The 27,170-nt window shown below is 39.4% G+C and overlaps 1 protein-coding gene across 4 annotated transcripts in view; it reads right to left on the bottom strand.

Annotated features, from left to right (window-relative positions):
• EPB41L4A (erythrocyte membrane protein band 4.1 like 4A) overlaps positions 1-27,170 on the bottom strand; it is a 255,483-nt gene that overhangs the window by 142,762 nt on the left and 85,551 nt on the right. For 3 of the 4 annotated variants that reach the window (XM_079915313.1, XM_079915310.1, XM_079915311.1), the window contains exon 3: positions 8,149-8,253. In XM_079915313.1, the coding sequence (XP_079771439.1) occupies positions 8,149-8,253 (105 nt within the window). Of the gene's footprint in view, positions 1-6,141; positions 6,319-8,148; positions 8,254-27,170 lie in introns of those variants that run through there. The other variant, XM_079915312.1, reaches the window with a different exon arrangement.

The raw sequence follows: 27,170 nt of genomic DNA, 5'->3' as shown, positions 1-27,170 counted from the left end.
TTCAAATATATGAAGAGTATTGTTAACTATAGTCACCATGCTGTACATTACATTCCCAGAACTCATCTCATAACTGGAAGATTTTACCTTTTGACCACCTTCACCCATATCCCCCACCTCCCACTTCTGGAACCACTAATCTGTTATCTGCATCCATGAGTGTGGATTTTATAGATTCCACATATAAGTGAGATCATACAGTCTTTGCCTTTCTCTGTCTCACTTATTTCACTTATCCTAATGTTCTCAAGATCCATCTACGTTGTTGAAACTGGCAGGATTTCCTTCTTTTTATGGTTAAATAACATTCCATTACTTTATTTATACATACATATATCTCACATCTTTACCCATTCAACCACTGATGACACTTAGGTTGTTTCCATGGCTTGGCTATAAAAGTTTCAATTTGTAATAATTCAACATGACAAATTTCATTTCTCTCTTTGCAATAGGACTTGTATGATCACTTACACACATTTTATCAGTCATTACAGGCATTTGCCAGAAGCTAAAGTTACAGAAAGTGAAATCTCACACTCACACTGCAAAATACAACAAATCTTAATGCAAAGAAGAATACCATTACTCATGGCAGCGCCTGCCTGCTAGTGCTCAATGGATGGGATCATTTTTGCTCAATAATCCTCAGAGCACTGGGGGCGGTGGGGAGGATACAAATATATACACAGTTTAGTTTTTATTTTTTTTAAGGAAGTTACTTCAGAAAAAATAGTGCCAGAAGAAGCAGCATTAAGCGTGGGAGCCTATATTCAGTCAGAACATAAGAAAATCACGGACAAAATCATATCAACATTTTTAGGAAAAGGCCGAGGAAAAGTGATCATCAAGAAGACTGAATAGGAATAACCAGAAGAAAACTTGAAAAGAGAAAAAAAAGGAGAACGTGTTGTCAGAAGAGCAAAATGAGAAGATTTTAAGAACAAGGGTCAATGCAACAACAGAAAGGAAGATAAGGGCTGAAAGTGTCACTTGGATGTAGCAGCTAGTGACGACCCTGAGGACCATTTCAGTGTACGATGGGCATCAAAGCTGAACTGTGACAAGTTTAAGAATGAATGAGATTTGATGGGGACTTCCCTGGTGGTCCAGAGGGTAAGACTCTGCACTCCCAATGCAGGGGGTCCAGGTTCAATCCCTGGTCGGGGAGCTAGATCCCACATGCATGCCGCAACTAAGAGTTTGCGTGCTGCAACTAAGACCCAGAGCACCCTAAATAAATAAATATTTTTTTAAAAGGATGAATTAGATTTGAGAAGTGGAGGTGATGAATTTAGGCAAAGCTTTCTGGAGTTTAGGTGTGACACAGAGGGAGTCAATATGGTAGTAGACAAAGGATCGCATGGGAGTGGGGGAAGGGTGGTTTTAAATGTGAGAGATTTAAACATGCCCAAACCTTGACAGAAGAAAGGGAACAGAGAGGTAGAGGGTTGAAGATGCAGAAGAAATGAGAGGTGATAAAATTCAGGGGAGAGGCACTGGGGCTCTTCCACTGAGAGGAGAGGAAAGGATGGGTAAGAAGCAACTAAGTGTGTGAGAAGGGTTAAGGAGTTGGGGGCTTCCATCAGATTTCTTTTATTGTCTTGGTGAAGAAAAGAAGAGTTCACTGGGGAAGAGGACATTCACATGCTGACTGAATCTGTACGCTACCTGTCTCCCTCCTTCTTTGACTTCTGAAGTCATAGGACAGCAGATTCAGCAGGTTGAATGCCATATTCTGAGAAAAACTCGACCTGGATAGAATCTGCATTTGAAGGAGTAATTTGTAAAGACACCTCAAGTGCTAACATTAAAACGGGATGTGATTATAACCACTGATTTTAAAACCGGAAGTAGTATTGAGATATCACATTTATTCTTACTACTGCTTTCAATATCAACAAAACTAATCTTCAAAAATCTCCAAAGCTGTTTCAGAGTCCAAAGCTTATTTGATTTTCTCTCTTCTTTCCCCCAGACTGTTTCTTTCTTTCCTCTAGTCCACCTTTTAAAAATATGTATCACCAGCAGTATTTTCCTCCATCCTAGTTTCAACAGGAAAGGCCTTCAAAATGTTTAACACCTTATAGTATATGTGTGGTCTCTAATTTGGTCCTACAGCAATCCTGAATGTTGGGTCAGGGAAGGCATTATTCTCAATATTCAGAAAAATGAAGTGACGTGACCATTCTTAGAAATGGACATAGGACTCAGACCTATCTTGAGACTCCAAAGGCAGCTGTCTGTTCTACCACACACACTTCACTTATAATAACTTCTGAACACCCAAAGGCAGCTCATGTTCCTTTCAGCTTCAGAGTAATTTCAAATTCACCCAATTATTAAAGGGAATAGGCCTGTATCATAATTTCAATTCTCTGCCTATCATTAACAGATCTTACCATCCCTCCCTCATAATAAGGAATCTAGATAATCTTGAAGCAGCAACTAATATTACTCACAGACATCTGCAGATACACATGTAGCCCTAATCACAGAAATCCTGAGCATCTGCAGAAGGTTATATGCTATTATTACCCAGGAAAGTAACAGTATCTCAGGTTTCTGCCCAATGTGGTGACACCAAACAAGAAGGCCCTCAAGTTTCCACTGAGCAAACAAGATAAGATGCTTCCCACAGTAACCATCTGTATTTGTTTCTTTCTGCTGCTGCAACAAATGACCATAAACTTGGTGGCTTAAAACAACAGAAATTTATTATCGTACAATTCCGAAGGCCAAAAGTCCAAAATGGTCTCAGTAGGTATAACAGACTGAATGTTTGTGTCCGCAGCCGGGAGTTTACATGTTAAAGGCCTAATCCCAATGTGATGGTATTTGGAGGTAGGGCCTTTGGGAGGTGCTTAGGTCAAGCAGGAATGGGATTAGTGCTCTTGTAAGAACTCTTTTACCATGTGAAGTTACAAGAAGTCAGCTGTCCACAACCTGGAAAAGGACCCTCACCAGAACCCAACCACGCTGGCACCCTGCTTCCAGACTTTCAGCCTCTAGAACTGTGAGAAATCAATGTTGCTTGTTTAAACCACCCAGTCTGTGGTAATTTGTTAAAGCAGCCCAAACCGACTAAGACGCTGGGCTTAAAAACCTAAGTGTAGGCAGAGCTGTGCTCCTTCTGGGGGAACCAGAGGAGAACCCTGGCCTTGCCCTTTCCAACTTCTAGAGGCTACCAGCCTTCCTGGCATCAAGGCCTCCTTCCAGCAAATACATGACTTTGACCTCTGCATCCAACTGTCACATCTCCTCTGACTCTCCTGTCTCCTCTTTCATGTATAAGAACTCATGTAATTATATTGGTCACACCTGGATAATCTCCCCATCACAAGATCCTTAATTTAGTCACATCTGCAAAGTCCCTGTTGCCATATATCCCTGTTGCCCTGTTGCCACACATAAGGTGACATATTCACAGAGGCTGGGGATTAGGACACTGAGCAGAGAGAGCTGGTACCCATTCAAAGTAAAGACACACCAAGCTAAGCTGCTGGCCACACGCCATAAGGAGAACAGGAAGGTGTTCCCAATGAACGGCCACTCAACTGGTGATAGGCAGGCCTAGAACACACTGGACGCAGCCCACCCTCCCAGCAGTTCTTCTGTTCTAGATTAAGAGTCAGTACTTTAAGAGAATTTTAAATATTTACAGCTAGTAAGTGGCAGGGTCATTCGACAAAGCTGGTGTGTTCTTGTAACCCTTATGACAGACGGCCTCACAGACACCTTCCATCACGGCTGGAAATTTTCTGTAAGTTGAACCACGGCCCAGATATAAAAGAGACATACCCCGCACAGACCAGTCTGGATTAAGAACGAACCTGATGACACAGGCCAGAGCAGAACAAAACGGAGGTTCTAGGCCCAGGCTAAGTGCTTTCACTATTGCTGTCTTTAAGGAAAGAAACTACAAGTACATGAAGCCCACGGTGCATCTTTTTTTTTTTTTAAGGTTTTTTTGATGTGGACCATTTTTTTTAAAGTCTTTATTGAATTTGTTACAATATTACTTCTGTTTTATGTTTTGGTTTTTCGGCCGCGAGGTATGTGGGATCCCCAACCAGGGATCGAACCCGCACCCCCTGCATTGGAAGGCAAAGTCTTAACCACTGGAATGCCAGGGAAGTCTCCCCCATGGTTCATCCTTAAGAGGGTACTTTCTAAAAAAAAGCCTGAGGTAATGCAGGCGGCACTGTGTTAATTCAGTCTCAGTAACCGTGTCTTCACAAAAAAACTTTTTATTTTCCAGAGATTCTTTTACAGACCCATCCTGAGAAGTGAAGTTAAGAAATTATGATGCCCAGAGTGTTCCAGATCAAGTCAGCTGTACCTTAGAGAGACATTAGCTTTAACAAGATTTATTTCTGTCCAGCTGTTACTCTTTACACATACATAACACCTAAATCAGTGTGTTTGCTACATGAATTTCCCAGGACTTGGTTCCATGGAATGTACATAAAATCTGTATTTTTTTCATTTAATATTCCAGGCAGTAAATTCCCTTTCCTCAGAATTCCTCAGACTACATGAAAAACATAGAAAGCTGCAGAACATGGCCTGCATATATTAGGTATTCATTAAATAACAGCTGAACGACCACATGAATGCGGCAACACACAAAGGCCTAAATGAGCTCTCTTGTCACAGGTTAATCTGAGAAGTTTGCTTATTGGTAATTACCATTTAACTCTTCTCAACAAACATTAATATGTAAATTGCATAGAGAGTTCTTTTTATTTATTTATTTTTGTCTCTGTTGGGTCTTCGTTGCTGTGCGCGGGCGTTCTCTAGTTGCGGCGAGCAGGGGCCACTCTTCGTTGCGGTACACGGGCTTCTCACTTCAGTGTCTTCTCTTGTTGCACAACATGGGCTCTAGGTGCACAGGTTTCAGTAGTTGTGGCTCACAGGCTCAGTAGTTGTGGCACAAGGGCTTAGTTACTCCGTGGCATTTGGGATCTTCCCAGACCAGGGCTCGAACCCATGTCCCCTGCATTGGCAGGTGGATTCTTAACCACTGTGCCACGAGGGAAGCCCAAAAGAGAGTTCTTTAGTGCCCAAAGTATGCAAGACCTCTTTATCTTACACACATTTAAGTTGGGATATTATAGTGGTTGAAAAGTCTTGGAGACATGAAGACTGGGTTTGAATTCTGATCTTAATACTTGCTAGTTATGTGACTTTGGAGAAACTGTTTAATCTTTTTAGATTCCGTTTCTTCATCTCTGATGGTAGGATAATAATATTTAACTTGTACAGTTGTCCTGAGCATGTAATGAACACAAGAAAATGTTCAACAGTTCCTGATACATTGATGACAACAATGGTGATGGCTGATACACCTGGATTGAGGCCTCTTGGTTACCCCCATTCTCCAGGACAGACAACAAGCTCCCTGCCATGTGGGGGTCCACATGTCCTAGGGACATATTCATTAGGCATGTTGCATCCTAATTCTCCAGGGTAGCTGCCCATCTTCTCATGCAACACACACTAATGAGGTGGGCATAAAGCCCTCCCTAATCCTTCCTTGCCAGCTCTGCAGCCACTGCCAGTCTAACTCAGTTACATCTGCATGCTTATACTTCGACCACACCAGGCTGACTAGCAGTGCTGCAGGCTGCCCAGTCTATTTCCCCACCCCCAGCCAAAGTTCAGGCATGGCCCCAAGGCATGATCCACTGCTGATGGAGGGAGAAGGAGGGAGAGCTTTTCACTGATGTAGGCATCTCTTTTTCCTTGTCATCTTTCTTCCATTTTATCCCCAGCTCTTCATCCCACTATCTCTTTTTATTTGCTTCAAGAGTTGATCTAAGTGGTGCCCATTAGGGCCTCAAAGTCTTCTCTATATAGATCTTAATTACACTAAAGATTGTTACACAGGCATTCCCCATTAAAATAAACTTTCGGGTGCAGAAAGAGTAAAGCAATAAACAAAATCCCATCTAATGGACAGTAATTCAGGTATATTCACAGAAATCATTCCTCTATTTTTAGGACAAGGACTTTTCCCCATGTCCTGTGCTATTCTAACATAGAGTTATTCTTATTTACCATAAGTAACTATGGGATATAGAGAGTGAACAGGGAAATATGAAGTTAGGTTTACCAACAACCTCCTCAGAAACTCACAGTTGGGGAGGTTGCCCTTCCAAAGTTAAAAAGGCTGCCTGCACTTCTTCCTGAGGGAGATCCCAACTTCTGCCTCAGAACCCAAGAGGAGAAAATCAGGAATGGAATCATGTGTTCCTACCCAGACACACGCTCCCAGCCCTGCAGAAATGATAGGCCTTGAAGAAATAGTTACCTAAAGTCAGAGTAAACTTTCATGAACTTATTCTCATAGCTTCCTACAATTAAAAGGAAAATAAGAGAATACATTTGAACATACAAAGACTAAGTCACATTTACAAATCACCTTTATTTTATCTGAGTTTACTAGAAAGAAATAAATTCAGGAGGCAAAAAAAATAGTTTTTCATGTGATTTACACATCTGATTTATTTTACCAAATAAAAAGCATGACTTAACAGTTTTCTCCTTCTAATTGTATAATTTATTTTCTCCTAAGACCTGTATCACAAATGCGAACCCTTAGGAATAAATGTAACAGAAAAGGAACTCTGTTCTGAATAAGACCTAGAAAACTTTAAATAAACTACCAATACCAACTGCTAATTCTTTTGCAATGATATGAGCCATTGTTTAAAATTCTCTAGCTTTTCACATCTTTTTCTTTGGAATGTAAAAAAAAAAGGACAGATAAGGTCTATATAATTTTAGCAAGACAGTCGATCTTTCCAGGCAAGGCCTGACATACTAGATAAGATCAGGAAACTGAATTTCCCTCTGCTAGGAAAAATACGATTTCAAAAATATGAATGTAATGCAAGATATCTTCTATAGCCTTCAATTTAATCTCTCAGTACAGATATACAGTTCTGCTATATTGACTTATGGCCTGTACAAAACAGAATTCAGTGAACTTCTGAGTATGTCCGTTCCCTTTCTTTGCATTACGCGTTAATGACCACTCGCCTTTAGAAAGCAATTCCTTCCTATGGAAAGCTAACCAATACACCCAATCTTTTATTCCTGCTATGTGAAATGCTCATGTGAAACGAAACAGGTTATGGAACAAGCTCAAGAAAAATCATAAGTTACCGCCATCAATAGCATTCCGCTTGTCTGCCTCTTCTCATCCTAGCACGTTCTTGGAAACAGGAAAGAAAAGGCCCACTTAGACAATCATGCATCTCAATGAACAGACCCCAGACCCAGATGACCCAGTGGACACTGGGACAACTGAGGAAGAACGTATAAAAAATAAAAGATATGTCAAATACGGTATTTTTAAGGTAAGCATATAAGCATTATAAGCATAAATAAGACTGTCTATCTGAGGTTAAGATCTGTCTTAGACTTTTAAACCAAAAGTCACATTAATGAATATACTTTTGTACCTCAAAATCATCACCTCCAAAGTCTTTCCTCTGTTCATCACCGAGAGACAGCATTTCAGTCTTACCGAATAGAATCTATACTAACCAATGTGGTAAGTTTCTTAGCACCTCTCTACCATCCAACCAGTCAGGAATTCTTGAGTTAAATCCTCATGAACAAATGACATCCTGCATCAAAAATTTGGTTGCCTTTATCACTCTTATTCCATGAAGCTCATGAATGAAAACTCCTACTTATTTTATAATTGCTCATCCAACTTATAAAACTTAGATCGGCACCTTTTTACACTGTATTTCTTTAAATACTCTTTAACCATTTACTTAAAAAGCAATAATGCCTATCACTTCAAGAGACTAGCCACTTGGCTCCTAACACACATTAAATGGCTAATTCAGTCCTCCTAACAGCACAAAGGGAAAGTACTCTCTATAATATGGCTGCGAAAAAACAGAAACTATGTAAGCCACCTACAAAGAAATCTGCACACACATAAGCTGTGAATCCTACAACTCTACAACTTTTGGCAGAAGTGGAAAAAATACAAAGAAATTAGCGATGGAAAACATGTTTAAGTTTTTCAGTCATTTTCAGTTACAAAAACCTAAAGACCAGGAAAAGCCAGAGATACAGTGAAATTTATACAAGAAAAATTTAATATGAAGTCATTGTACTCACCGTCTGATGGTTTCTGTCACAGTAACGCAGCCCAAAGTAATCTATCTCCACAAGGTTTATGTGACGGAATACGTGCTCAAGGACAACGGAACCTTTCGTTGACTTCTGCAAAAATAATTCACAGTTTTGTTTTATAACAAACACAGTGTGTGTTTTTTTAATAAGGTGCCTTGTCTTTCTCAGTGGGACACAGTCAGAGTTCTCATCTTTTATTAGCTTTGCTCACATGGGAACAATTTTATTAGCCCATAGTTCCCTCTTTAAGTTTTGCCTCAATTACAAAGAAAGGGATTTCAGTATTAAATGAATTGCTTTGGAAAACAATTTTTAAATTGTTGTACATTTTAAATTAATATAAGGTCCTTTTCTTACAGTACTGTAAAATATCTTTAAGATGAAATTATTATTTTAATAAAGATAACAGTTTATATGAAGTGCATCTAATAAATTCATCAAAAAAACTTACTTTGGTTAAAAATCCCACAGTTCTTTCACTTTAAAAAGCAATTTTCACCTACATCATTACTCTCACAACTAATGCAGAAAATATATAAAATTAAAATAACAATAGCCAAAGCTTTTTAAAATTTTTTCTTATTTTCTTTAGTAAGGTTTTATGTTTTATTTTTTTAATTGAAATATAGTATGCATACAATATTATGTTAGTTTCAAGTGTACTACGTAAGGATTTGACATTTGCATACATTATGAAATGATCACCACAATAAGTTTAACAACCATCTTTTCCCATACGGTTACTATGATATTATTGACCATATTCCTTGTGCTGTATATTACACCCCAATGATTATTTATTACATAACTGGAGGTCTGTACCTCTTAATCCCTTCATCAATTTGGCCCCCTCCCTTCTGGCAACCATCCATTTGTCCTTTGTATCTACAAGTCTGCCTTCATTTTGTCTTATCAGTTTGTTCTGTTTCTAGATTCCACAGGTATTTGTCTTTCCCTGTCTGACTCATTGCTCTTAGTAAAATACCCTCTAGATCCATCCATTTTGTCACAAATAGCAAGGCTTCTTTTTTTTTTTTTATGGCTGAGCAGTATTCTACTGTGTATATACACACCGCATCTTTATCCATTCATCTATCAATGAACACTTAGGTTGCTTCTACATCTTGGCTATTGTAAATAATGATGCAATGAACACTGGAGTGCATATATCTTTTCAAATTAGTGTTTTTGATTTCTTCAGGTAAACCCAGAAGTGAAATTCCTGGATTATATGACAGTTCTACATTTAAATTTTCAAGAAACCCCCATACTGTTGTCCACAGTGGCTGAATCAATTTACGTTCCCACCAAAAGTGTACAAGGGTTCCCTTTACTCCACGTTCTCACAAACATTTGTTATTTGTTGCCTTTTGATGATAGCAATTCTGACAAGTATGAGGTGGTTTCTCACTGTGGTTTTGATTTGCATTTTCCTGATGATTAGTGATATAGCGCATCTTTTCATGTATCTGTTGGCCATCAGTTTGCTTTCTTTGGAAAAATGTCTATTCAGGTCCTCTTCCCATTTTTAAATTGGGATGTTTGTTTTTTTACCATTAGGTTGTATGACTTTTTTGTGTACCTTGGAATATTAACCCCTTATTGGGTATATTGTTTGCAAATATCTTCTCCAATTCAGTAAGCTGTCTTTTCACTTTTTTGACAGTTTTCTTTCTGTGCAAAAGCTCTTTAGTTTGATGTCGTCCCATTTGTTTATTTTGCTTTTGTTTCCCTTGCCTGAGGAGACAGATCCAAAAAATATATAGCTAAGACTGATGTCAAAGGGCCCACTGTTTGTTTTCTTCTAAGAGTTTTATGGTTTCAGGTCTTACATTTACGTCTTTAATCCATTTTGAGTTTATTTTTGTATATGATGTGAGAAAGTAGTCCAGTTTGATTCTTTTGCATGTAGCTGTCCAGTTTTACAAACACTATTTATTGAAGAAGCTGTCTTTTCCCCATTGTATATTTTCCTGCCTCCTTTGTCATAGATTAATTGACCATATAAGTGTGGGTTCAATTCTAGGCTTTCTGTTCTGTTCCATTGATCTATATGTCTGTTTTTGTGCCAGTACCATATTGTTTTGATTACTGTAGCTCTGTAGTGTAGCTTGAAACCATGGAATGTGATACCTCCAGCTTTGTTTTTCCTTCTCAAGACTGCTTTGGCTATTTGGGGTCTTTTGTGTTTTGATACACATTTTAGAATTATTTGTTCTAGTTCTATAAAAAATTCCACTAGTATTTTGATAGTGATTGTGATGAATCTATAGATTGCCTCAGGGAGTATGGTCATTCTAACCATATTAATTCTTTCAGTATGTAAGTACAGTACATATCTTCTTTTTTTTAAATAAATTTATTTTATTTATTTATTTTTGGCTACATTGGGTCTCCATTGCCATATGCAGGCTTTCTCTAGTTGCAGCAAGTGGGGGCTATTCTTTGCTGTGGTGCACAGGCTTCTCATTGCAGTGGCTTCTTTTGTTGCGGAGCAAGGGCTCTATGTGTGCAGGCTTCAGTAGTTGTGGCATGAGGGCTCAGTAGTTGTGGCTCATGGGCTCTAGAGCACAGGCTCAGTAGTGGTGGCACACAGGCTTAGCTGCTCCACAGCATGTGGGATCTTCCCAGACCAGGGATCGAACCCATGTCCCCTGCATTGGCAGGTGGATTCTTAACCACTGTGCCACCAGGGAGGTCCCACAGTATATATTTTCATCTATTTGTGTCATCTTCAATTTCTTTCATCAAAGTCTTATAGTTTTCCAAGTACAAGTCTTACTTCCGTGGTTAGATCTAGTCCTGTTTTACTCTTTTGATATAATTGTGAGACTGTTTTCTGTTTTCTTAATTTCCTTTCCAATAGTTCATTGTTAGTGTACAGAACTGCAACAGATTTCTGTATGTTAATTCTGTATCTTGCAACTTTACTGAATTCATTTATTAGTTCTAATAGATTTCTGATGACATCTTTAGGATTTTCTATATACAGTATAATGTCATCTGCAGATAGTGACAGTTTTATTTCTTCCTTTCCAAACTGGATTCCTTTTATTTCTTTGTCTTATCTAATTGCTGTGGCAAGGACTGCCAATACTATGTTGAATAAAGCGGCAAGAGTGGGCCTCCTTGTCTTGTTCCTGATCTCAGAGGAAATGTTTTTAGCTTTTCACAGCTGAGTATGATGTTGGCTGTAGTTTTGTCATATATGGCCTTTATTTTGTTGAGATATGTTTCCTACATAACCACTTTGTGAAGAGTTTTTTTTAATCATAAATTGAGGTTGAATTTTGTCAAAAGCTTTTCCTGCATCTATTGAGATAATTATATAACTTTTATTCTTCAATCTGTTAATGTGGTATGTTACATCGATTGATGTGCTGATATTGAACCATTCTTGCATCCCTGAGATAAATCCCTCTTGATCATGGTATATGATCTTTTTAATGTATTGTTGAATTTGGTTTGCTAATATTTTATTGATGATTTTTGCATCTATGTTTATCAGTGATATTGGCCTCTAATTCTTTTTGTGGGGTCCTTGTCTGGTTTTGTATCAGGATGATGCTACCCTTGTACAATGAGTTTGGAAGCATTCCTTCCTTTGAAATTTTTTGGAATACTTTGAGGACCCATGTTAACTTTTTGTTTGTTTGTTTGTTTGTTGGCTGCTTTGGATTTTCATTGCTGTGAGTGTGCTTTCTCTAGCTGCGACGAGCGGGGGCTATTCTTCGTTGCTGTGCATGGACTTCTCTTTGCAGTGGATTCTCTTGTTGCAGATCACAGGCTCTAGGCGCATGGGCTTCAGTAGTTGTAGCATGAGGACTTAGCAGTTGTGGCTTGTGGTCTCTAGAGCACAGGCTCCATAGTTGTGGCTCAGGGGCTTAGTGGCTCCACAGCATGTGGGATCTTCCCAGACCAGGGCTCGAACCCGTGTCCCCTGCATTGGCAGGCAGATTCTTAACCACTATACCACCAGGCAAGCCCTTAACTCTTATTTAAATGTTTGGTAGTATTCACCTGTGAAGCCATCTGGTACTGGACTTTTATTTACTGGGAGTTTTTTTTTAATTACTGATTCAATTTCATTACTGGTGATTGGTCTGTTCGTATTTCAATTTCTCCCTGATTCAGCCTTGAAACATTGCATGTTTCTAGGAACTTATCCATTTCTTCTAAGTTGTCCATTTTATTGGTGTATAATTGTTCACAGTAATCTCTTAGGATCCTTTGTAGCTCTGTGGTGTCAGGTGTAAATTCTCTCTCATCTCTGATTTTATTTATTTGGGCCCTCTCTTTTTTTCTTGATAAGTCTGGCTAAAGGTTTGTCAATTTTGTTTATCTTTTCAAAGAACCAGCACTTAGTTTCATTGATCTTTTCTACTGTTTTTTCAGTCTCTATTTCATTTATTTCTACTCTGGTCTATGATTTCTTTCCTTCTGTTACCTTTGGGCTTTGTACTTTTTCTAGTTCTTTTAGGTGTAAGGATAGATTGCTTGACATTTTTCTTGTTTTCTGAGGTAGGCTTGTACTGCTATAAACTTCCTTTAGAACTGCTTATGCTGCAGCCCATAGATTTTGGATTGTTATGCTTCCATTTTCATTTGTCCCCAGATTTTTTAATTTTCTCTTTGATTTTTTCGAGTGACTCATTGGTTGTTTAGCAGCATACTGGTTAGCCTACAGGTCTTTGTGTGTTTTGCAGTTTTCTTCTTGTAGTTAGTTTCTAGTCTAACACCAGTGAGGCTGAAAAAGATGTCTGATATAATTTCAATCTTCTTAACTTTATGGAGACTTGTTTTGTATCCTAGCCTGTGATCTATCATGGAGAATGTTCCATGTTCATTTGAAAAGAACGTATTCTGCTGCTTTTGGATGGAATGTTCTAACTGTATCTATTGAGTCTCTCTGATCTAATGTGTCGTTTAAAGCCACTGTTTCCTTACTGATTTTCAGTCTGGATGATCCGTCCATTGATGTAAGTGGGGTGTTGTTTTTGTTTTCGTTTTGCCTGGGCCCAGTGGCATGTGAGGTCTTAGCTCCCTAACCAGGGATCGAACTCATGCCCCCTGAAGTAAAAGAGTGGGGTCCTAACCACTAGAGCAACAGGGAATTCCCTGAAAGTGGGCTGTGAAAGTCCCCTACTATTAATGTGTTACTGTCAATTTCCCCCTTTATGTTTGTTAATATTTGCTGTATGTATTTAGGTGTACCTATGTTGGGTGCATATATATTTACAATTGTTGTATTTTCTTTCTTCTTGAATTGATCCCTTAAATGATTATATACTGTCCTTCTTTGGCTTTACAGTCTTTCTTTTAAAGTATATTTTGCCTGATACAAGTATTGCTACCCACCAGCTGTCTTTTCATTTCTCTCTGCATGGAATACTTTTTTCCATCCTCTTACTTTCAGTCTGTGTGTCTTACATCTCAAGTAAGTCTCTTGTAGGCAGCATATACATGGGTCTTGTTCTTTATCCATTCAGCCACTCTCTCTTTTGACTGGAGCATTTAAAGTAATTGACAGGTATGTAATTACTGCCATTTTGTTAAGTCTTCTGGTTGTTTTTGTAGTTCTTTTTTCTTCCTTTCTCCTATGATAGATTTTTGGTTTGCATTTACCATAAGGTTCATATTTAACAACCTATATACATGTGATTATTTTAAGATGACGATTTCAAGTTTGAAGACATTCTAACATTAATCTCCCCCCACCGCACTGTTTACAGTGTTTGACATCATATATTATATCTTTTTGTTCTGTATATCTCTTATATAGTTCTTGTGGATATAGATAATTTTCTATATCTTCTAGCCTTCCTACTAGCTGTATAAGTGGTTGGTCAACTACCTTTACTTTATGTTTGCCTTTACCAATTAGATTTTTCCTTTCATAATTTTCCTATTTCTATTTATGGTCTTTTTCCTTTCCTGCTTAGAGCAGACCCTTTAAAACTTCTTACAAAGCGGATTTTGAGGTGCTGAACTCTTTTAGCTTTTCCTTGTCTGTAAAACTCTTTCCCTCTCCTTCAAATCTGAATGATAGGGACTTCCCTGGTGCTGCAGTGGTTAAGAATCTGCCTGCCAATGAAGGGGACACGGGTTCAAGCACTGGTATGGGAAGATCCCACATGCCACAGAGCAACTAAGCCAATGTGCCACAACTACTGAGCCTACACTCTAGAGCCGACGTGCCACAATTACTGAAGCCAACGTACCTAGAGCCCATGCTCTGCAACGACAGAACCCACAGCAATGAGAAGCCCGCGCACCGCAACGAAGGTAGCCCCCACTCGCCGCAACTAGAGAAAGCCCGCACGCAGCAAGGAAGACCTAACGCAGCCAAAAATAAAAAATAAATAAATTTATTTTAAAAAAATCTGGATTAGGGGACTGGTTCAAGATGGTGGAGTAGAAGGACATGCTCTCACTCCCTCTTTTGAAAACATCAGAATCACAACTAACGGCTGAACAATCATCAACAAGAAGACACTAGAACTCACCAAAAAAGATACCCCACATGCAAAGACAAAGGAGAAGCCGCAATGAGATGGTAGGAGGGGTGCTATTACAATGAAATCAACTCCTATAACTGCTGTGTGGGTGACTCACAAACTGGAGAACACTTACCACAGACGTCCACCCATTGGAGTGAAGGTTCTGAGCCACATGTCAGGCTTCCCAACCTGGGGGTCTGGCAACAGGAGGAGGCATTCCTAGAGAATCAGACTTGGAAGGCTAGTGGGATTTGATTGCAGGACTTCAGCAGGACTGGGGGGAAAAGACAGTCCACTCTTGGAGGGCACACACAAAGTAGTGTGTGCATCGGGACACAGGGGAAGGAGCAGTGACCCCATAGGAGACTGAACCAGACCTACCTGCTAGTGTTGGAGGGTTTCCTATAGAGGCAGGGGGTGGCTGTATCTCACTGTGAGGACAAGGACACTGGCAGCAGAAGTTCTGGGAAGTACTCCTTGGTGTGAGCCCTCCCAGAGTCTGCCATTAGCCCCACCAAAGAGCCCGGATAGTCTCCAGTGTTGGGTCACCTCAGGCCAAACAACCAACAGGGAGCGATCCCAGCCCCACCCATCAGCAGTCAAGCAGATTAAAGTTTTACTGAGCTCTGCCCACCAGAGCAACAGCCAGATCTACCCACCACCACTCCCTCCCATCAGGAAACTTCCACAAGCCTCTTAGATAGCCTCATCCACCAGAGGAAAGACAGCAGAAGCAAGAAGAACTACAATCCTGCAACTTAGGAACAAAAACCACATTCACAGAAAGATAAACAAGATGAAAAGGCAGAGGGCTATGTACCAGATGAAGGAACAAGATAAAACCCCAGAAAAACAACTAAATGAAGTGGAGACAGGCTATCTTCCAGACAAAGAATTCAGAATAATGATAGTGAAGATGATCCAGGACCTCGGAAAAAGAATGGAGGCAAAGATTGAGAAGATGCAAGAAATGTTTAACAAAGATCTAGAAGAATTAAAGAACAAACAAACACACATGAACAATACAATAACTGAAATAAAAACTACACTAGAAGGAATCAATAGCAGAATAACTGAGGCAGAAGAACGGATAAGTGACGTGGAAGACAGAATGGTAGAATTCATGCAGCTGTGGAACAGAATAAAGAAAAAAGAACGAAAAGAAATGAAGACAGCCTAAGAGGCCTCTGGGATAAGAAAAGCAACAACATGTGCATTATACGGGTCCCAGAGGGAGAAGAAGAGAGAGAAACGACCCAAGAAAATATTTTAAGAGATTATGGTTGAAAACTTCCCTAACATGGGAAAGGAAATAGCCAACCAAGTCCAGGAAGCACAAAGAGTCTGATACAAGATAAACCCAAGGAGAAACACGCTGAGACACAAAGTAATCAAATTGGGAAAAAATAAAGAGAAAGAAAAATTATTGAAAGCAGTGAGGGAAAAACAACAAATAACACACAAGGGAACTCCCATAAGGTTAACAGCTGATTTCTCAGCAGAAACTCTACAAGCCAAAAGGAAGTGGCATGACATACTTAAAGTGATGAAAGGGAAGAACCTACAACCAAGATTACACTACCCAGCAAGGACCTCATTCAGATCCAATGGATAAATCAAAAGCATTACAGACAAGCAAAAGCTAAGAGAATTCAGCACCACCAAACCAGCTCTACAACAAATGTTAAAGGAACTTCTCTAAGTGGGAAACACAAGAGAAGAAAAGGACCTACAAAAACAAACCCATAACAATTGAGAAAATGGTAAGAGGAAAATACATATCGATAATTACCTTAAACATGAATGGATTAAATGCTCCAGCCAAAACACACAGGCTTGCTAAATGGATACAAAAACAACACCCATATATATGCTATAGAGACCCACTTCAGATGCAGGGACACATACAGACTGAAAGTGAGAGGATGGAAAAAGATATTCCATGAAAATGGAAATCAAAAGAAAGCTGGAGTAGCTATACTCATATCAGATAAAATAGACTTTAAAATAAAGAATGTGACAAGAGACAAGGAAGGACACTACATAATGATCAAGGGATCGATCCAAGAAGAAGATATAACAATTATAAATATATATGCACCCAACATAGGAGCACCTCAATACATAAGGCAACTGCTAACAGCTCTAAAAGAGGAAATAGTCAGTAACACAATAATAGTGGGGGACTATAACACCTCACCTACACCAATGGACAGATCACCCAAACAGAAAATTAATAAGGAAACACAAGCTTTACAGGAGAAAATAGACCAGATAGATTTGATTGATACTTATAGGACATTCCATCCAAAAAGAGCAGATTACACTTTCTTCTCAACTACGCACAGAACATTCATCAAGTCTCAGTAAATTTAAGAAAATTGAAATCATACAAAGCATCTTTTCTGACCACGGCACTATGAGATTAGAACTGAATTACAGGGAAAAAAATGTAAAAAACACAAACACATGGAGGCTAAACAATACGTGACTACATAGCCAAGCGATCACTGAAGAAATCAAAGGGAAATCAAAAAATACCTAGAGACAAATGACAATGGAAACACGATGATCCAAAACCTACGGGATGCAGCAAAAGCAGTTCTAAGAGGGAAGTTTATAGCTATACAAGCCTACCTCAAGAAACAAGAAAAATCTCAAATAAACAATCTAGCCTTACTCCTAAAGGAACTAGAGAAAGAAGAACAAACAAAACCCAAAGTTAGCAGAAGGAAAGAAATCAAAAAGATCAGAGCAGAAGTAAATGAAATAGAAACAAAGATAACAACATCAAAGATTAATAATACTAAAACCTGGTTCTTTGAGGAGAAAAACAACATGGATAAACCATTAGCCAGACTCATCAAGAAAAAGAGAGAGAGGACTCAAATCAATAAAACTGGAAATGAAAAAGGAGAAGTTATGACTGACACCGCAAAAATACAAAGCATCCTAAGAGACAACTACAAGCAACTCTATGCCAATAAATGGACAACCTGGAAGAAACGGACAAATCCTTAGAAAGGTATAACCTTCAAAGACTGAACCAGGAAGAAATAGAAAATATGAACAGATCAATCACAAGTAATGAAATTGAAACTGTGATTAAAAATCTTCCAACACACAAAAGTCCAGGACTAGATGGCTTCACAGGTGAATTCTATCAAACATTTAGAGAAGAGCTAACACCCATCCTTCTCAAACTCTTCCAAAATATTGCAGAGGAAGGAACACTCCCAAACTCATTCTGTGAGGCCACCATCACCCTGATACTAAAACCAGACAAAGATACTACAAAAAACGAAAATTACAGACCACTATCACTGATGAATATAGATGCAAAAATCCTCAACAAAATACTAGCAAACATAATCCAACAACACATTAAAAGGATCATACACCATGATCGAGTGGGATTTATCCCAGGGATGCAAGGATTCTTCAATATATGCAAATCCATCAATGTGATACACCATATTAACAAATTGAAGAATAAAAACCATATGATCATCTCAACAGATGCAGAAAAAGCTTTGGACAAAATTCAAAACCCATTTACGATAAAAACTCTCCAGAAAGTGGGCATAGAAGGTACCTACCTCAACATAATAAAGGCCATATATGACAAACCCACAGCAAACATCATTCTCAATGGTGAAAAACTGAAAGCATTTCCTCTAAGATCAGGAACAAGACAAGGATGTCCACTCTCACCACTATTATTCAACATAGTTTTGGAAGTCCTAGCCACGGCAATCGGGAAGAAAAAGAAATAAAAGGAATCCAAATTGGAAAAGAAGAAGTAAAACTGTCACTGTCTGCAGATGACATGATACTATACATAGAGAATCCTAAAGATGCCACCAGAAAACTTCTAGAGCTAATCAGTGAATTCGGTAAAGTTGCAAGATACAAAATTAATCCACAGAAATCTCTTGCATTCCTATACACTAATGATGAAAAATCTGAAAGAGAAATTAAGGAAACACTCCCATTTACCACTGCAACAAAAAGAATAAAATACCTAGGAATAAACCTACCTAGGGAGACAAAAAACCTGTATGCAGAAAACTATAAGACACTGATGAAAGAAATTAAAGATGATACCAACAGATGGAGAGATATACCATGTTCTTAGATTGGAAGAATCAATATTGTGAAAATGACTATCCTACCCAAAGCAATCTACAGATTCAATGCAATCCCTATCAAATTACCAATGGCATTTTTTACAGAACTAGAACAAAAAATCTTAAAATTTTTATGGAGACACAAAAGACCCCGAATAGCCAAAGCAGTCTTGAGGGAAAAAAACAGAGCTGGAGCAATCAGACTCCCTGACTTCAGACTATACTACAAAGCTACAGTAATCAAGACAATATGGTACTGGCACAAAAACAGAAATATAGATGAATGGAACAGGATAGAAAGCCCAGAGACAAACGCACGCACCTATGGTCAACTAATCTATGACAAAGGAGGCAAGGATATACAATGGAGAAAAGAAAGTCTTTTCAATAAGTGGTGCTGGGAAAACTGGATGGCTACATGTAAAAGAATGAAATTAGAACAGTCCCTAACACCATACACAAAAATAAACTCAAAATGGATTAGAGACCTAAATGTAAGACCGGGCACTATGAAACTCTTAGAGGAAAACATAGGAAGAATACTCTTTGATATAAATCACAGCAAGATCTTTTTTGATCCACCTCCTAGAGTAATGGAAATAAAAACAAAAGTAAACAAATGGGACCTAATGAAACTTCAAAGCTTTCGCACAGCAAAGGAAACCATAAACAAGACGAAAAGACAACCCTCAGAAAAAAAAAAAAAAAAAGACAACCCTCAGAATGGGAGAAAATATTTGCAAATGAATCATCAAAGGATTAATCTCCAAAATATATAAACAGCTCATGCAGCTCAATATTAAAAAAGCAAACAACCCAATCCAAAAATGGGCAAAAGACCTCAATAGACATTTCTCCAAAGAAGACATACAGATGGCCAAGAAGCACATGAAAAGCTGCTCACCATCACTAATCATTAGAGAAATGCCAATCAAAACTACAGTGAGGTATCACCTCACACCAGTTAGAATGGGCATCATCAGAAAATCTACAAACAACAAATGCTGGAGAGGGTGTGGAGAAAAGGGAACCCTCTTGCACTGTTGGTGGGAATGTAAATTGATACAGTCACTATGGAGAACAGTATGGAGGTTCCTTAAAGAATTAAAAATAGAATTGCCATATGACCCAGCAATCCCACTACTGGGCATATAATCAGAGGAAAACATAATTCAAAAAGACACATGCACCCCAATGTTCATTGCAGCACTATTTACAATAGCCAGGTCATGGAATCAACTGAAATGCCCATCGACAGACGAATGGATAAAGAAGATGTGGTACATATACACAGTGGAATATTACTCAGCCATGAAAAGGAACGAAATTGGGTCATTTGTGGAGATGTGGCTGCATCTAGAGACTATCATACAGAGTGAAGTAAGTCAGAAAGAGAAAAACAAATATCGTATATTAACACATATATGTGGAACCTAGAAAATGGTACAGATGAACTGGTTTGCAGAGCAGAAAACTGGACACAGATGTAGAGAACAAATGTATGGACACCAAAGGGGGAAAGCGGCAGGGGGTGGAGGGGTGTTGTGATGAATTGGGAGATTGGGGTTGACATGTGTACACTGATGTGTATCAGATGGATGACTAATAAGAAAATAAACATTAAAAAAAGGTATCAGCTTCATTAAAACAACAAATACTGTAAAGTTTCTTAACTGAAATGAATCTGAGCTTGGAAAAAAGAGGGATGTGTTGATTAGAACACTGTACAGGGATTAATTAGTTAATAGTTTCTAAAAATAGTTAAAATAATGAAATTGTATGTGTCAGTAAAGAATAAGCATATGATAATGCTTTCCATTAAAAAAAAAAAAAAAAGATCTGAATGATAGCTTTGCCGGGTAGAATAATCACAGTTGTAGGTTTCTTCCTTTCATCACTTTGAATGTATCATGCTACTCCCTTCTGGTCTGCAGAGTTTCTGCTGAAAAGTCAGCTCACAGTCTTACAGGAGGTCCCTTGAATATGACTAGTTGCTTTTCTCTTGCTGCTTAACATTCTCTCTTCATGTTTAATTTCTGCCATTTTAATTAAAATATTTTTTCATGTGGACCTCTTTGGATTCTTCCTGTTTGGACTCTGTGCTTCATGGACCTGGATGTCTATTTCTTTTCTCAGGTTAGGGTAGTTTTCAGCTATTATTTCTTGAAGTAAATTTTCTGCCCCTTTCTCTCTTCTCTTTCTGGGGCCCCTATAATGCAAAATGCTAGTACAACTGATGTTGTCTCAGAGGTGTCTTAAACTATTCTCATTTTTCTTTATTTCTTTCCTTTTTTTTTTTTTTTTCTATTCAGTTTAGGTGATTTCCACTACTTTGTCTTCTAGGTTGCTGATCCGGTGTTCTGTATCATCTAATCTACTGTTGATTCCTTCTAATGTATTTCTGATTTGTTACTGTATTCTTCAGCTCTGCTTGGGTCTTTATATTTTCTTACTCTTGGTTAAACTTCTCACTGTGTTCATCCATTTTTCCCCCAGGTTCACTGAGCATCTTTGTGATCAGTACCTTGAACTCTATCAGGTAGATTGTTTAACTCCACTTCAGTTAGTTCTTTTTCTGAGGTTCTGCCTTGTTCCTTCATTTGGAATATATTCACCTGTCTCCTCATTTTGCCTAATTCTCTGTGTTTATTCCTATTTATTAGGTAGCTCGATTATGTTTCCCAGTCTTGAAGAAGTAGCTTTATATAGGAGACATCCTGTGGGTCCCAGCAGCATAGTCCCCTCTAGTCACCAGAGCAATTTGCTCTAGGGTTCTCCTGTACATTGCCCTTCTCTGGTGGTGGGTCCAACTACTGTGGGTGCAGTAATAGGCAAGACTGGCCTCCAGCTCAGTTGGCTGCCAGGTCCTGCCTTGTGCTGTGGTTGCCAGCCCAGCGTTGGGCAGAGCTGGGTCCCAGCATAGGTGGCTTTGTGGCCCTGAGTGTTCTGGAACTGGTGCTGGCCTGCTGGTGGACAAGTAAACCCCTGGCACTAACAGGCTAGAGGGAAAACTCCAAAATGTCCCTTGCCAGCACCTGTGTCTTCATGGTAAAACAAAAATGGCTGCTGCAGCATCTATGTCACCAAAGGGAATCCCACTTGCTTCCTGCCTCTCCAGGAGACTCTCTGAGATCAGCAAGTGGGCCTGACCCAGGCTTTCTTCGAATTACTGGCTCTGTGCTGGGACTCAAAGCATATGACGTTTTGCATTCACCCTTTAAGAGTACAGTCTTTGTCTCCTACAGCCCTCCAGCTCTCCCATACGTAAGCCTCACTGGCCCTCAAAGCCAGACATTCTGGGGGCTTGTCTTCCCAATGCAAACCCCTTGGGCTGGGGAACCCAATGTGGGACCTGGACCCCTTGCGCTTTAGGGAAAACTTCTGCAATGGCAGTTATCCTCCCATTTATGGGTCACCTTCCCAGGGGTGTAGGACTTGACTGTAATGAATCTCTCGTACCCATCTCATTGTGGTTCCTTCTTTTCATCTTTGCTTGTGGAAAATCTTTTTTGCCACTCTTCAGGTTGTTCCCAGAGGTAATTGCTCTGTAAATGGTTGTAATTTGATGTGCCCATGGGAAGAGGTGAGCTCAAGGTCTTCCTACTCTACCATCTTGGCCACTATGACCAAAGCTTTTATTTTCAATCCTTAACTAATAAACCTAAAGATAAAAACCACCAAAGTTAACCTTCTGAAAAGCCCTTGTGAAGATATTTGACTTTATCTCTTTCACATAAGCACAGACATAAGGAAAATATTTCCCTTACCTGTTTGGTAAATGCTAATACCTGTCTAAAAAATCTAATCTCTCTTCTCCCCCTCCCACTACATCATCTTTAAATGAAGATTATCATCTAATATATTAAATATTATTCACACATAAGATAAACATTTAATCAGCAAACATTACTCCATATACACATTAATCTTGAAAAGAATCCATTTTGATGTTATATGTACAGATACAGATTTTCCTTTCTTTTTTCCCATCAATGACAGGTACAACAGGGTAGTAAAAGAAATCCCCAAGATGTCACACATTATGTTAATGAAGCAGGGCTTTGTTCAGTTGCACTTTCCTCAAAGAATTACCATTACACACTCACTCACGTATGATAAGAACACTGCACTGTTTTTAGAAAATGTATTGTAATATAAGGGAAACGTTTTTGATTAAATATATAATGAAGTGGGTGATAAGAGGTGATAAAAGCACACACTGTGAGAAGACAGTTCTTGTTAAAAATCGCACAGATATTTCGTTTTACTCTAAATTACCTTAGTTAAACTTAACTGGTCCTTTATTCAAAATCCATTTGATAATTTATAAACAAAAAGCCCTTCCATGATAAATCTTTAGGTTCTTAGACATTTTCTGCTATAATAACAGTGCCACATCCAGAAAATGTCTCTTTGTGCTCATGTCCCTATGTCTTTAACTAAGGTAAAAATCTGTTGGTGAAATTACTCATTCAAAGGATAGGCCTACTTAAAATTACAATGGGCACTGCAAAAAAGACCATTACAATTCATTCAATGAGAGTACGTCTCAATACCCTTGCCAGCATTTGGAATGAGCAAAATTTTTCCAATCTGACTGAGCAAAAAAAGAGGGGAGGGGGTAATTATTTTAATTTGCGTTTTCCTAACACTGATAGAAGTGCTCTAGCATGTGCTGACTAACCAATCACGTTTCCCAGCACTTTGGTTAGGTATTCTCTAACTCAAAGTTTATAAGCAAATTCTCTTTAATACTTCTAATACTTGTACAATTTCACTTAGTATATTTAGTTCTTCACTCCATCTGGAAACTATTTCTGTGCTTGGGATAAGGGCCTAATTTCGTTTCCAAATGGACAGACAACTACACCACCATTTACCTAAAAGCCCATCATTTCCCTTTTGATTGAAGCAACTTTATCATCTACTAAATGAATCCTCATTCTAGGCCATGGATTACTCCTGGACTAATCCTCCAAGATTTTATTAACTTTAGTTTAATATAGTTTGTTGATATCGATCATTCTCTTTCAAATTTGTCTCTGCCAATTCTTAGGCATTTTTCTCTACTACAGGAAGTTTAGAACCAGCTTGCCAATTTAATAAACAATTCTGTTAAGAATCTGACTGGAATTAAATTGAATTGACAGACTGGATAACTTGGGAGGTAATGATATGATATTTACAAAGTGAAACCTATATGGTTTTCTTTTATATTCATCAAGGAAATTTTATACTTTTTTCATGTAGGTCTTACAAAATTCTACTTAGGCTTTGTGGTAGGCAACAGTTACAAAATGCCCCCTCCCCCCAAAAGAAATGTCCTGCTCTAATCCCTGAAACCAGTGAGTATGTTAAAATATCAGCCCTCTTATTGTGTCATATGTCACAATTTTGACATTAAAATAGGAAGATTATTGGAGTGCGTCAGACCTAATCACTTAGGCCCTAGTAAGCAAAGCACTTTCTACAGCAAAAGAGGAAGGCAGAAGGGAAGTCAGAGATATTTAAAGCATGAGAACAACTCCATAGGTTCTTGCCACTTGAAAGATGGAGGGGGCCATGTTAAGCAGCCTCAAGGAGCTGAGAGTAATCCCCAGTTGACAGCCAGTAAGGAAATGGGAATCTCAGGCTTGCAACCACTAGAACTGGATTTTGCTAACAACCTGGAAGACTTTGAGAGTATATTCTTCCCCAGGGCCTTCAGATAAGAGACCAGCTGACCAGCACCTTGATTTCAGCCTTCTGAGCCTGAGAAAAGAACCCACTCATGCCGTCCTAGACTTCAGACCTTCAGAATGGTGAGATAACAAATAGAAGTATGTTTAAACCACTAATTAGTGGTAATTCGTTATGCAGCAATAGAAAACTAATACAGGCTTATTCTTAGCTTTTTTTATCGTTTTACTGTTATACTATACTTTCTGACTGGCTATCGTTAATCTATTGGAAAGCAACTGATTTTCTCCACTGCAGGCTCTACAGATACCACATGACAGCTGCTTGGGTCTTCTCCTCATCCTAATATCCACAGCCACTAAACTTGAAGCAATCCTCAATCCATCACTACGCCCTCCCATGGTTCTCCGGCCCATGTTCTGGGCTACAGTTTTCACCTTCAATTGTTTTACGTTTGCCTTTTCGTCTCAGGAATTTTTCTCAAACAATTTTTGGCCAACTGAGACCAGCCTATTTTTCAGGTGGTTCTGGAAAATGCACCTGTATCTTTCCTATTCAAAATAGTTCTGGGGCTTCCCTGGTGGCGCAGTGGCTGAGAGTCCGCCTGCCGATGCAGGAGTCACAGGTTTGTGCCCCAGTCCGGGAAGATCCCACATGCCGCGGAGCGGCTGGGCCCGTGAGCCATGGCCGCTGAGCCTGCGCGTCCGGAGCCTGTGCTATGCAACGGGAGAGGCCACAACAGTGAGAGGCCCGCGTACCGCAAAAAAAAAAAAACAACATAGTTCTGGAAGGCTGGCATACCAGCCAGTGTTCCACCTTGATCTCATTTCCCCTTTGGGTCCGTTCTCCTATCCAGACACAGACAGGAACAGGTAGAGCCACAGAACTCCACCTAATCCTTCTATCCCAAGCAGGTAAAAAAAGTGCTTCATGAAAAAAAGAGGAATGAATTATGCTTGAAATTACAGCACTGAAACAGGGCAGATATTTAAAAATATACATCTAAATCAAGGTTGTCTTTATACAAAAACATTTTATACCTCTATTTCCACAAGAAATGTTAGGCTTTTCACACATATCAACTACTCAAAAAGCATAAAAAAAGATAAAATGCCCTGCTTATGAAGAAAATACACAAGGGCAAGCTTGGAAAACCAGCTTAGAAGTTTGGAAAGTCTATATGGAGATTGCAAAAATTTCATGCAAGAATCACCGTCTCGGGCTTCCCTGGTGGCGCAGTGGTTGAGAGTCCGCCTGCCGATGCAGGGGACACGGGTTCGTGCCCCGGTCCGGGAAGATCCCACATGCCGCGCAGCGGCTAGGCCCGTGAGCCATGGCCGCTGAGCCTGCGCATCCGGAGCCTGTGTTCCGCAACGGGAGAGGCCACAACCGTGAGAGGCCCGCGTACCGCAAAAAAAAAAAAAAAAAAAGAATCACCGTCTCCAACACTATCATTGGAAAAATACCAGAACGTAAGTCTGTTGATCCTGTGACGGTTGTGCATTTATATGGAATCTGGTGCTGAAAATACTTTACAAATATTAGCCTTTAGCATATGTTATCCTCTACAGAGAAACCACAAGGAAAGCATGCAGTGTTATGCAATGAATCCAGAGCTGACCTAAGAAAAAAACATGATGTTTCATGACTCCTTCTACAGCTTTCTGTACATTACAGGTGTGTCTGTACACATGCTTGGAACAGAGCCAAGTGGACCTCAGAAATACTATATTTCTGTCACTTCTTCAAGCAAACATGTACATGAAAACCGCTTAACTTCTCATCTGTTATACTGCAATATGACAAGACTCAGGAAGCTTGGATGCCAGCAATACACTAGCTACTGGGGCAGGGTGACACCACCAGCTCACATTTCTGCCCGTCCTACACGAACTGACCCCTTTCAGTCTCGCTCCCCCTCAGTTGTATTACATGGGGATGTCTTCTGCTTTTCACTTATGGATAATTTCATTCTTCACATGGGTTCTTCACAGACACTGCCTGTGGGCTGTATGTTGCAGTTTGAGTTGAAAGTCTTCAGGTTCTGAAGAAATCATCCTTGAATAAAGAAATTAAGAACTGATAGAGAACTGCCATGAGAGCCAAAGAACAAACTAGAAACACACTGGGCAAGGAAGAGGCCAGTCCAGGATTCATTACTAGAAAAGGACAAGAAAACATCATCAAGGATATTATGAAAGAAACATGACTTCCTTCAAACATTTATTGAGTACCTCTTACATGCCAGCAAGTGATTAATATCTATAAGATGGAAGAAGTACACTAATAAGAATGCCAGAGGAGGGACTTCCTTGGTGGCTCAGTGGTTAAGAATCTGCCTGCCAATGCAGGGGACATGGGTTCGATCCCTGATCTGGGAAGATCCCACATGCTGTGGAGCAACTAAGCCCATGCACCACAACTACTGAGCCTGTGCTCTAGAGCCCGCGAGCCACAACTACTGAACCCGCATGCCACAAATACTGAAGCCCACGCACGCTGTGGCCCGTGTGCCGCAACTACAGAGCTTGCATGCTGCAGCTACTGAAGCCCGCGCCCACACTCCACAACAAAAGAAGCCACCGCAATGAGAAGCCGGCGCACCACAACGAAGAGTAGCACCTGCCCGCCACAACTAGAGAAAGCCCACACACAGCAATGAAGACCCAATGCAGCCAAATTTTTTTTTAAGTTTTTT

Source organism: Stenella coeruleoalba (genome assembly GCF_951394435.1).
Source record: "Stenella coeruleoalba genome assembly, chromosome: 3".
Lineage (NCBI taxonomy): Eukaryota > Metazoa > Chordata > Mammalia > Artiodactyla > Delphinidae > Stenella > Stenella coeruleoalba.
This window is presented reverse-complemented; position numbering and strand designations above follow the sequence as displayed.